Source organism: Nicotiana tomentosiformis, chromosome 2 (genome assembly GCF_000390325.3).
Source record: "Nicotiana tomentosiformis chromosome 2, ASM39032v3, whole genome shotgun sequence".
NCBI classification, from domain to species: domain Eukaryota; kingdom Viridiplantae; phylum Streptophyta; class Magnoliopsida; order Solanales; family Solanaceae; genus Nicotiana; species Nicotiana tomentosiformis.
The window spans coordinates 87,069,616-87,081,750 of NC_090813.1; the positions used below are offsets into that span (position 1 = coordinate 87,069,616).

At 40.2% G+C, this 12,135-nt stretch overlaps 1 protein-coding gene across 1 annotated transcript; it reads right to left on the reverse strand.

Moving 5' to 3' along the window:
- Nucleotides 1-484: 484 nt before the first annotated feature.
- LOC138905214 (uncharacterized) lies at nucleotides 485-2,754 on the reverse strand. Its single transcript, XM_070193720.1, has 3 exons — nucleotides 2,472-2,754; nucleotides 2,014-2,346; nucleotides 485-843 (listed from the first exon to the last, which is right to left on the reverse strand). The coding sequence occupies exons 1-3, from the start codon at nucleotides 2,752-2,754 to the stop codon at nucleotides 485-487; spliced, it is 975 nt and encodes a 324-aa protein (XP_070049821.1).
- Nucleotides 2,755-12,135: the final 9,381 nt, after the last annotated feature.

A 12,135-nucleotide genomic window follows, 5' to 3' on the forward strand; every position in this document is an offset into this window, starting at 1 on the left:
TCTCTGAGGACCAACAAGTTCGGATCATCAAACTGGCGAGCCTTGATCTGTTCGAATAGTGAAGACTGGGCGACAACGCATGCAAGAACTCTGCTAGGCTCGAAAATATCCAACCTCACAAGTCTGTTAGCTAAGGACTGAATGTCCCAAACTAGTGGCCTCTCCTCTGCTGAAATGAATGACAAACTACCCATACTCTCCTCCTTTCTGCTCAAGGCATTTGCAACTACATTAGCCTAGCTCGGATGATAAAGAATGGTAATATCGTAATCCTTTAGTAACTCAAGCCACCTGCACTGCCACAAATTGAGATCCCTCTATTTGAACAAATGTTGCAAGCTGCGATGATCAGTGTAAACCTTACAGGACACCCCATAAAGATAGTGCCTCCAGATCTTGAGAGCATGAACAATCGCGACCAACTCCAAATCATCTTCTCGTGGGGCTTCAGCTGACATAAAGCATATACAATATCTCGCCCCTCCTACATCAATACACCACCCAGGCCAACGCGTGAAGCATCATAATACACAGTATACATCCATGAACCGGAAGGCAACACTAACATAGGTGCATAAGCCAATGCGGTCTTGAGCTTCTGAAAGCTCACCTCACAATCATCGGACCATCGGAACGGAGCACCCTTCTTTGTCAATCTAGTCAGAGGCGCCACAATAGATGAGAAGCCCTCTATAAACCAACGATAATAACCTGCTAACCCCAAGAAGCTCCTGATCTCGGTCGCTGTGGTAGGACGAGGCCAACTCTGAACTGCCTCGGTCTTCTTGGGATCTACCTTAATACCCTCGCTTGATACAACATATCCCAAGAATGCCATATAATCTAACCAGAACTCACACTTGGAGAACTTAGCATATAACTTCTATTCCCGCAAGGTCTGAAGCATCACTCTCAAATGTTGCTCGTGCTCCTCCATGCTACGTGAGTAGATCAAAATGTCATCAATGAATACAATGACAAATGAATTAATATATATCCTGAACACCCGATTCATCAAATCTATAAACGTTGTCAGGGCATTAGTCAACCCGAAGGATATCACTAGGAACTCATAATGGCCATATTTAGTCCGAAAGGCCGTATTCGGAACATCCGAATCCCGAATCCTCAACTGATAGTACCCCGATCTCAAGTCGATCTTAGAGAACACCCTAGCACCCTACAACTGATCAAACAAATCATCAATACGCGGCAACGGGTACTTGTTCATAGTGGTAACTTTGTTAAACTGGCGGTAATCAATGCACATCCGCATAGTCCCATCTTTCTTCTTCACAAATAACACCGGTGCACCCCAAGGTGACGCACTCGGTCTGACAAACGCCTTTGCTAGCAACTCCTCGAGTTGTTCCTTTAATTCCTTCAACTCTTTTAGGGCCATGCGGTATGGTGGAATAGAGATAGGCTGGGTGCCTGGAGCCAAATAAATACAGATTTTAATATCACGATCCAGTGGCATGCTTGGAAGATCATAAGGAAACACATCAGAGAACTCCCAAACCACGAGCACTAAATCAATCGTCGGAGTCTCTGCAGTAGTATCCCGAACATAAGCTAGATAAGCCAAATAACCCTTCTCGACCATGTGTCGAGCTTTTAGAAAAGAAATAACCCGGCTAGATGCACTGACAGACGAACCTTTCCACTCCAATCTAGGAAGCTCTGGCATCGCCAAGGTAACAGTCTTGGCATGGAAATCAAGGATGGCGTAGTATGTAGACAACCAATCCATGCCTAGGATGACCTCAAAGTCGGTCATATCAAGCAACAGAAGATCCTTTCGGGTCTCATAACCACAGAAAGTAACAATGCAGGACCGATAGATCCGATCCTCAACAATAGAATCGCCTACTAGAGTGGACACATAAACAGGAGTATCCAAGGACTCACGAGTAATACCCAGGAAATGAGCAAACAGAGATGAAACATACAAATACGTAAACCCTGGATCAAATAGTACCGAAGCATCCCTACTACAGATAGAAATAATACCTGTGATCACAGCATCTGAGGCCACTGTATCTGCTCTAGCCAAAAAAGCATAGAATCTAGCTGGAGCGCCACTTGACTGGCCTCCACCTGTCTGACTTCCACCTCTAAGACGACCCTTATCCACCTGCCCTCTGCCTCTGGGCGGCCAGATGGCTGGTATGGCAGCGGGTGCTATAATTATCGGCTGATGACCCTGCTGTACTGCGTTGCCCCAAAATCTGGGACAAAACCTCTTCATGTGGCCAAGATCCCCGCACTTGTAACAACCCCTCGGAACGGAGGACAGTTGACCTGAAGTCTGATCCTGATAGCCTGAATACCCCTGGAGAAACCCTGAAAAGATGGTGGCTGGTAGGAACTCTATGGCATGGAACTGAAGTAGGGCTGCACTGGAGCACCCCGAGGAGGAGGCGGTGCTGGATACGCAGGCCTGCTAGACTGACCCCTCACGAACTAACCCCAGCCCCCAGCCGGAGCACCACTGATCTCTCCAGAATATCGAAACCGCTTATCCTTCGTCACCTGCTCTCGGCTCCGCTGACGGACAATATCAATCCTCCGAGCTATCTCCACAACTAGCTCGTAAGAAGTCCCCATCTCAACCTCTCGGGCCATAGTGGCCTGGCTACCATAGTGCAAACCTGCAACAAACCTCCGCACTCTCTTTGCATCGGTCGGAAGTATCATAAGTACATGGCGAGACAACTCAGAGAATCTCGCCTTATAGTCGGTCACCGACATTTGACCCTGCTGGAGCTACTCAAACTGAAATGGTAACTCTTCCCTCTGAGAGGGTGGAATATATCCGTCCAAGAATAGGCATGTGAACTGGTCCCAAGTCATGGGAGGAGAGCCTGCTGGTATGCCGAGAAGATAAGACTGCCACCATCTACGGGCCATGCCCTCCAACTGAAAGGTGGTAAAGTCCACCCCGTGGGACTTCAATATTCTTATGTTGTGCAGTCTTTCCCTACACCGATCAATAAAGTGTTGGGGGTCCTCATGCCGTTCACCTCCAAAGACAAGAGGATATATCCTGGTCCATATATCCAATAGCCTCTGCAGATCGCCGGTCGCAGCTGGTATGGGCTCAGGTATAGCTGCTGCAACTGGTTGAGCTCCGCCCACGAGTAGTATGCCCGGGGTCTGATACACGGTGACTGCATGCCCTGGAGCCTGAGGGTAGGGGTATGTGCTCCCCCTCCCGCCTGAGATATGGCTGGGTCTGCTAGAAATAAACCAACCTGAGTCATAGAATCCATGAACCGCAACATACGGCCCATGACCTCCTGGAATCCTGGTGCGGACATGAAATCCACCGGGACTGGCTCTGCTACAGGCACCTCACCTTTCTCCTCAATAATAGGATCCTTTGCTAGATCCACTTGTGGCATGACTGGAACAGCTATAGGATGCCCTCATCCTCTACCACGAGCTGGAGCCCTCCCTCGGCCTCTGCCTCGGTCTCTAGCAATAGAGGGAGCAGCTCCTCCATGATCGGGTATATCTGTCGCGCCCGTTCTCACCATCTGTGAGAGAATGATAGAACGATACTTAGCACAATATCAACTGCACAATAGGAGATGAAAAAAAGTGTAGTTTCCTAACACCATATAGCCTCTCAAAGATAAGTACAGACGTCTCTGCACCAATCCGCAAGACTCTATTAGGCATACTCATAACTTGTGAGACCTACGTGAACGTAGTGCTCTGATACCATGTTGTTACGACCCAATCTCCCTATAGGCTGTGATGGCACCCAACGTTGCTGCTAGGCAAGCCAACGATGAACTAGCCATGTATCTAATTCTTTTAACATTTTAGAAAGAGATGATTCTTAATTGTTAAATAAGTAAGAGGTAATAAATTTAATAAAATAAAGTGTAAACATTGATAAGAACAAGTGTGGTAAAATAATTACTCAAAAATCATCAAGTGTCTACTAGCAAAATTTTCAAGACCCGGTGACACAAGTGTATGAGCTACTAGTAGAATATACAAAATACTAAACTACTGTCCGAATGGAGTAGACAGAAAATAAAAGCAAAAGTGAAACTCCAGGTGCTGCAAGATGGACTCGGAAAGCAGCTCACCACGAAGTCTCGAAGTATCAGGGGTGTGCGCCGGGACAACCACCAGATGCACCTTCCTCAAAACCTGCACGATTAGTGCAGAACTGTAAAGTGAGTACATAAACAATATGTACCCAGTAAGTATCCAGTCTAACCTCGAAGAAATAGTGACGAGGGATGGACATCGACACTTACTATGGGCCAACAATAAAATACCGAAGTTCTAAATAAGCGTGGATCATATAAATAATAAATACAACTCAGTAACAAGCAGTGAATAATAATTCTTCCACTAATAATAAATTACAAGTCAATTTCTATCATTAAGTAATTATGACTGCTCGAGCCATAAAATAATATCAAATATAGATGGGCTCCGAGAATTATCACGCACGATTTATGTCGAGGTCGTACGGCCCGATCCAGAAAAATATAACGTGTGCACTGCCGATGATCGAACGGCACGAACCATAGATGCATCTATTAACCTGCCGAGGTGAACGGCCTGCTCCCATGAGAGTAGAGGAAATTTACCTCGCTCACGAAAATACTTGCGATGCGAGTAAACATGAATTTATCAGAGTTATTATAAAATTCTTCAATTCTTCCCAAACATGAGAAGTCTAAATTGGAGACTTTAAATCTAAAAATCCTTAATCTCAACTCTATGTAAGATACTTAATATGCATAATCAACATAACAGAGCAAACAAAGCATAATGTAAATCTAAGACTACCCGGATATCACATGGAATTTAGCTACGCACGAACTCTCGTCACCTAGTGCGTACATAACTCCCTACACAAGTAATTCACAACAAATACACCTAAGGGGATGAGTTCTCTCTTACAGGGTTAGGCAAGAGACTTACCTCGTTCTCAAGCTCACTTCTGATCCACAAATATGCTTTAAGTCCTCAACTCGGTGCCAAACGACCCAAAACTAGTCAAATATTATAATAGTTAATCAATATACGCTCAAAAGTTAATGATTTAACTATTAGAGTAATTACCCAACCCACATTGGAAGATTCTTAAAATTCACCCCCTCCCCCCGGGCCCACGTGCCCAAATTCCGGAAATTGTTTAAGAAAATTGTTACCCATAACCTCACGAACTCAAATATATAATTTTTACCAAATTCCAAAACAATTTTCGTGGTTAAATCCCACTTTTATCAAAACCTAGGTTTTTCATCTAAACCCATAATTTTCACGATTTTACATGTTAAAATCTACCCATAATCTATGTATTTAGCTTACATTGGATACAAATTTCTTACCTCCAATAGCTAGGTGAAAACTCATCTCTAAGAAGCTCCAAAATCGCCCAAGAAGTGGGAAAATGAGTTAGAAATGGCTTAAGTCCCATAATAAATGAACATTTCTGCCTCCAGGACTTCCGCTTCTGCGGCTCTATGGTCGTATCTGCGGCACCGCATCTGCGAAAAAAGCCTCCCAGATGTGGCTCCCCCTCTGATGGCCTCTTTCGCATCTGCGGACCTCAGGCCCGAGGCCCGCATCTGTGGGACCGCTGCTGCGACGCGTGTGCCGCACCTGCGGCTTTGGCCGCTTTGGTAGCTTCCTTCGCACCTGCGCGTTCGTAGGTGTGCACCCTCACCCGCATCTTTGGTTTCTAGGCTGCCTACGCTGGGCCGCTTTTGCGGCTGCTGGCTCGCTTTTGCGAGCTCGCACCTGCGGCTGGCCCTCCGCATGTGTGATTGCACCAGAAGATATATGCTTCAGCTGTTCATCCAAGGACAACGACTTCCGCGCATCATCTGAATGGCATTCGGGGCCGCGAGGCCCTGTCCAAATATACCAACAAGTTTGTAAACATAAAACGGACTCGCTCGCGCCCTCGGAATGCGAAAAACAACATTAAAACTAAGAATCGCAATCCAAAACCAATGGGATCAACTTATAAACTTCAAATTCTTCCAACTTACTCCGAACGCGCCGATTCATACTTAAACTACTCGGAATGACACCAAATTTTGCGTGCAAGTCTTAAATCATCATACGGAACTATTTCTAGGCTTGGAATCACAAACGGACCCCGATAACACCAAAACCTACTCCAAACCAAATTTAAAGAACCTTTAAACTTTCAATGCACCCACTTTCAACTTTATGCGCTGAAACGCTCCCGGGTCATCCAAAACACGATCCAGACATACGCCCAAGTCCAAAATCATCATATGAACCTATTGGAACCGTCAAATCCCGGTTCCGAGGTCATTTACTCAAAAAAATTCCAAAGTAAAACTTAGCCCTTTAAAGCCAAACTAAGGAACCAAGTATTCCGATTTCAACCCGAACCCTTCCAAAATCCGAACTAACAATCCCCGCGAGTCATAAAACAGTAAAAGGCACATACGGGGAGTCTTATTTAGGGAAACGAGGATCTAGACAGTAAAACGACCGGTTGGGTCGTTACATTGATGGCGTCCAACGTTGCCTCTAGGCAAGCCAACGGTGAACTACCAACATAATTATTTATTTTATTATTTTTAAAATCATAAATCTTTTTTAGATAGAGAGGTCAGTACATTAAAATAAATCGTAGTTACATACAGTTTAATTAAAATAATAAGTAAAAGTGTATCAATATAGAACAATCCATAAACAAATTCTAGAACACCCCCAAGACCCGATGTCACAAGTGTATGAGCGCCTACTAGAAGGTACAATAACAATACAACATCTATCTCGAATACAAGTTAGACAGCAAAATGTAAATAAATTATGATGGAGACTTTGTATACTGCGGGCCGTAACATGGGATGCAACTCACCGTAAAATCCCTGCAATAGCTGCGCTTTTGCACCAGAAGACCATCAGAAATATATACATGCACAATAAGTGCAAAAGTATAGCATGAGTACCTAAATCAACATGTACCCAGTAAGTATCTAGCCTAACTCCGGAGAAGTAGTGACGAGGGGTCGACATCTACAATTACTAGTGGTCCGATAAATTAATTACAGTAGAAAGTAAATAAGTATGAGACATGATAAATAAGCAGTGTAAACAAATATAAGTACGCGGTACAATCCTCCTCTGAATAGTAAACACAAGCTCTCAATTATCAGCTACCTCCTCAACCGGAGTGTGTGTATAAATATAATGGTTCCCACCATATAGGTCGTTACAACTCAAATCAGGAAAACTTACGGATACACTAGCTTCTTCTCAAATACTACGCACGATTCTGTCGAGGCGAACGGCCCGATCCCATAAGAGTATTTCATAGAAATGTCGAGGCGAACGCCCCGATCCCATAAGAATATGATATTGCCGAGGCGAACGGCCCGATATCATTAGAATATGATACTATCGAGGCGAACGGCCCGATCTCACTAGAATAAGAAGCTTTAACGGGTCCTTGACCCTACTCACGAATAAATGTGTGAGTTATAAAACATTCGAACTTAGACGAACGCATCCGATTCATACTTAAACATCTTGGAATGATGCCAAACTTTACGCACACGTCACAATTCACGATACGAATCTATTCCAATGCTCGGAACCCCAAACGGACATTGATAATTCCAAAATTCACTTCAAATCAAACTTAAGAAATTTTTAAACTTCCAAAATGCCAACCTTCCATAATAAGCGTTGAAATGCTCCCAGACCAGTCGATACTCAACCCCAACATACGCCCAAGTCCGAAATCATCATACGAACCTATTGAAACCCTCAAATTCTGATTCCGAGGTTGTTTACTCAAAGTCATACCTTGGTCAACTCTTCCAACATAAAGCTTCAGAATTAGGAATTTTTCATCCGAATCAACTCAGAACTTCCCGAAATTTAATTTCGACCACACGTACAAGTCATGATACATGAAGTGAATCTACTCAAGGCCTCAAACCACCGAACGATGTACTAGAGCTCAAAACGACCGATCGGTCGTTACAGGAGGGAAGCATGGGTGCATGTATCCCACCCCCTCCACATAAATCCGTCCTTGTGGGCCGAGTCGAATATTTTATCTGTTTTTATAATACTCATTTTATACTCATCCATATCCGACCCGACCTGTTCGTTTATCATCCCTAATGATGACCAAGGCCACAACTAGACCCCCCTTTATAATTTAGGGCAAACTTATGCGTAGTATTAATCAACCTTTTTAATAATGGATCTCCCCCAATATTCTATACTTAGTGATTTATTCAGGAAGCAAGAAGAGAAGAAGAATACAGGGGCAGATCGGATGGTGTGAACACTTTAGAGCTCGTTTGGTATGAGGGATAAGGGATAATTAATTTAGGGATTAGATTTGAGATTATTTTATTTTATTTTTTGTTACAATAAAATCATGGTATAACTAATCTCGGGATTAGTTATCTCGGGATTGTAGTATCTTTTTATCCTCATGAAAGGATGGAATAACTAATCTCGAGATAATTAATCATGCAATAACTTGTTTCCCAACCAAACGACCTCTTAGATGTATAAACATATATTTATTGTTAAATCTTAGGAAACAACATTTTACATGTTATAAGGGGAATCTAAAACGCAGTGCACAGACATTTACACATGAACAATAGTTTACGATACAGATTGAACTGGGCTTCTATATTTGTCTGACAATGATTGAAGGACCCCCTCCCTGGATTAGCAAATCGTACCATAATAAGGACGTCCGGATGTAGCGATGTGATACTTTCTATAACTTTTATTAAGTTTTTCCTATTTTATCACAAGAAAAATTCTACAATTGTTAGTTCCACAACCTTTTTGAAACAATACAAACAGCACAAGGCCCTAGCGTGATATTTATGATAGTCGGTACCAATTCCCAATATATAAAGTTCCTCTTTATTTTAATTTGTTGATAAAAAGATGAGAACTATAAAAATTACTGAGAGAATTAAAAGAATTGCTTCAACGATTACGAATATAAATTAGGGACCTCGATTTTAGTCTACAAATTAATCGTGTATGTGTGTGTATCAATTTGCTTCTATTAATTTACTTGTGGAATAAGCATATAGGTATACGCGAGACAAAGAGAAACTAAAGTAGGATTGCTCTAACCAGCGGCGGAGCCACAAGGGATATCAATCGACACCCGTCGTCGGAAAATTATATTGCTAGATAATTTTTTTTTTTATGTATATTTACTGTACGTTGACTCCCTTTAACTTTTTGGTATATCTAATTTTTTATATTCTGGTGTGAAAATTCTGGTTTCACCACTGACTCTAACAATGCTATAATACTTATACAACAAACACCTTGTCTCTAAACAATCATTTTTCCCTAAAAGAAAAGATATTTTGAATGAATTGTTTCTCAATGTCTAATTGTCCAAAAGGAGAGATCATGCTTACTTATATTTTTAAGATACTTCATTTTTCTGAAGTTTTAAATCATTTCCACTTTATGAGCTGCTGCTTAAACGTGGCGAGATTTTCTCTTAATCTTATAGGATGAAATGATGATTGTTTCTAGAGCTTACGTTATACTTTTAAAACGATACTGAATTTAACTCTTACACTTAGTGGTCGTATTTTTGTCGTTCGGATAAAGGGATAAGCATAATAATTCAAAGATAAAATATGAGAATAGTTTATTCTATATTTGGTTAAAGTTTTTATTTGCGACGTGAGTAATCTCAAAACTACTTATACTAAAATTATGGTACTAATTTTATATGACACAATGTCAGATATAATCTCAGAATTAATACTACCTTTAAAGTGAGATAACAATATCTAATTAGCTAATCCCAAAATAAAACAATCAGACGACAAAAAATATCCTTCTCCAAAGCTTTTCTCTCAGGCCCTTTAAGAAGCATGGCGTTAAAATTGAAAAGAAAAAAATATCTAATTTATTTAATGTAAATTCAAACACATATTCTGTATTTACCCTGAATATTCTATTTTAAATCTAATTAACCAAATATCTAAAAAGAGTATTTACTAAATAATTCTATTATTGTTTAATCTTGTAATCCCCACATTATGATTAAAATGATTGCAAATCAAACAACCGGTGTCTTTCGAATCAGGTTAATGGCAATAGTATTCCATAAAAGTATGGTCTAATTGTTTGCTAAACAAGATATTGTGCTGGTGAAATAGGGGGAATTGTTAGGCAATTTTATGGCATGTGATAACTTGGTTTACGTCTTATCACATGTTGGTATTATCTTAATTGAACTTAAAATAGTTTTCTATTTTTGTTTTATTAAACGGACTAAAAAGGTATGATTGTTAGGCTTGACAATTGACCCTTAATTTTAACAATTCCTCATTGGTTTTAAAAGCACTTTGGTTAATGTGCGTTAGTGCACATCGCTCCATAATTATGTAAAAGCTAGACCATATTTCTACTTCTCTCTTTTGATAAAGACCCAATTGCATTTGTAATCTCAAGCCTGCCATTTTGCATCGTTCGAGTGCCAACTTTAACCCTCCTTTACTAAAGTGTACGTGTATATGCAAAAATCCCAAACCACAAGAAATGGAGTATATAGCAGAAAGTATGAACAATGTACTAATTTCATCAGTTTAATAATATTATCGTCCTTTATTATTTTTTAAAAGATAGAAACGCCAAAGTTATGGTTAGGCATTAATGCAAGAGAAAAAGAGCCACAAAAAAAAAAGAATATTGAGTAAAGAGCTTCTTCTTTTGGTAACTATGCCATGATTTAAGAAATATACCAATAGTCAATAGAGTTCGTATTAATATATGTACTTTAATTTACGGTGTAAAATATTATTCTTACTCCATATTACTAATTTCACTCTTTAGGTACCTTAGAGGTGGAGCCATGATTTAAACATTATAAACAGGGCAGCCCGGTTTCTGCTATACGCGGGGGTCCGGGGAGAACGAACCACAAGGGTCTATTGTACGCTGTTTTACCCTGCATTCCTGCAAGAAGTTGTTTTCACGGATTTCAACATTATAATTTCTGAATTTTTAACCGACAAATTCAAGTGTTAATAATCGAGTTCTAAATTTAATATTTATACACATTTAATGAATTTTCTAACATGAATACACTGCTTGAGTAGAAATTACTGGGTTCGGCTAAAAACAGCATGTGGGCTTCTAGCTACGCCTCTGAATTACATTGGTTAATATTAGATGATATGATAATATAAAAATAAATTTACACCTTATAGGAGTACAAGTTAAACTCATATGCGAAAAAATTGGATGAATAAAGAAAAAACTTAAAGCCAAGAGTCATGTTTGTAATATCACATCTCACTTAAAAAGTTTAGGCAAACAATTTTATTTAATTAATATTTATAGAGGGCTGGAGCGGGGATATGTATTTTAGGTTTACTACTGAGGACGTGGATGAGATGTATAAATTAGGGTTTCCTTAATAGTGTAATTTAAATGAATACTGAGGCGCTCTAGTACAAAGAAGAAACAGTAATGAAAACTGTCGGGTATCGTAGGGACGACAGACAAAGGTACGAGTACCCATCCACAATTTATTCACAGAGTCCAAACATAAAAAGCTCACGGCGTTAAGCATACTTCGATTTGAAGCTACTGACCTTTTAACCCTCCCCACAACTTCATCAACTAGTTTATATTTGGAACCTAAATAACTCATATCTTCTTCTGTTTGTCCATAAATGTTTGCCTTTGTTCTTCACTCTTAATAATTGTTTGCAATTTCCATCACTTTTCCATCTCTTAAAAGTGGATGAGGGCTACGTTAGTACGTTTACACACTGTTTAGGGATTACTGAGATGTTGATATGAATAGAGAAAGTTGTTCTTTAAAAGGAAGATTTTCTTTTATGAGTAGAAGATGGAAAAGTAGAAACAAATTAAAACGAGCAGAAGAAGTAAGAGTATTCAGTCTCAGCCCAAGATTTAAGAAACTCTTTCTTCTTCTCCTTTAATTCTCTACAGTATTTTTTAGAGTAATAGTGCCAGAAACAAAAGGGCTCCCCCATCAAGCTTGTGAAAGGTCAAATGCTGTAGCATTTAGCTGCTTATAATTGCAGTTTTTTTAGTTCTTCAAGATTTTATAAGTTCAAAAAAAAAAAA

Excerpts from the sequence above, each read along its gene's own strand:
- LOC138905214 (XM_070193720.1), bottom strand. The coding sequence starts at position 2,754 with ATGTCGGTGACCGACTATAAGGCGAGATTCTCTGAGTTGTCTCGCCAT. Across the intron at positions 2,347-2,471 it reads TGCTCCGGCTGGGGGCTGGG|GGTTTCTCCAGGGGTATTCA; the intron begins GTTAGTTCGTGA and ends CCATCTTTTCAG. Across the intron at positions 844-2,013 it reads CTCAGATGCTGTGATCACAG|ATTATATGGCATTCTTGGGA; the intron begins GTATTATTTCTA and ends AGTTCTGGTTAG.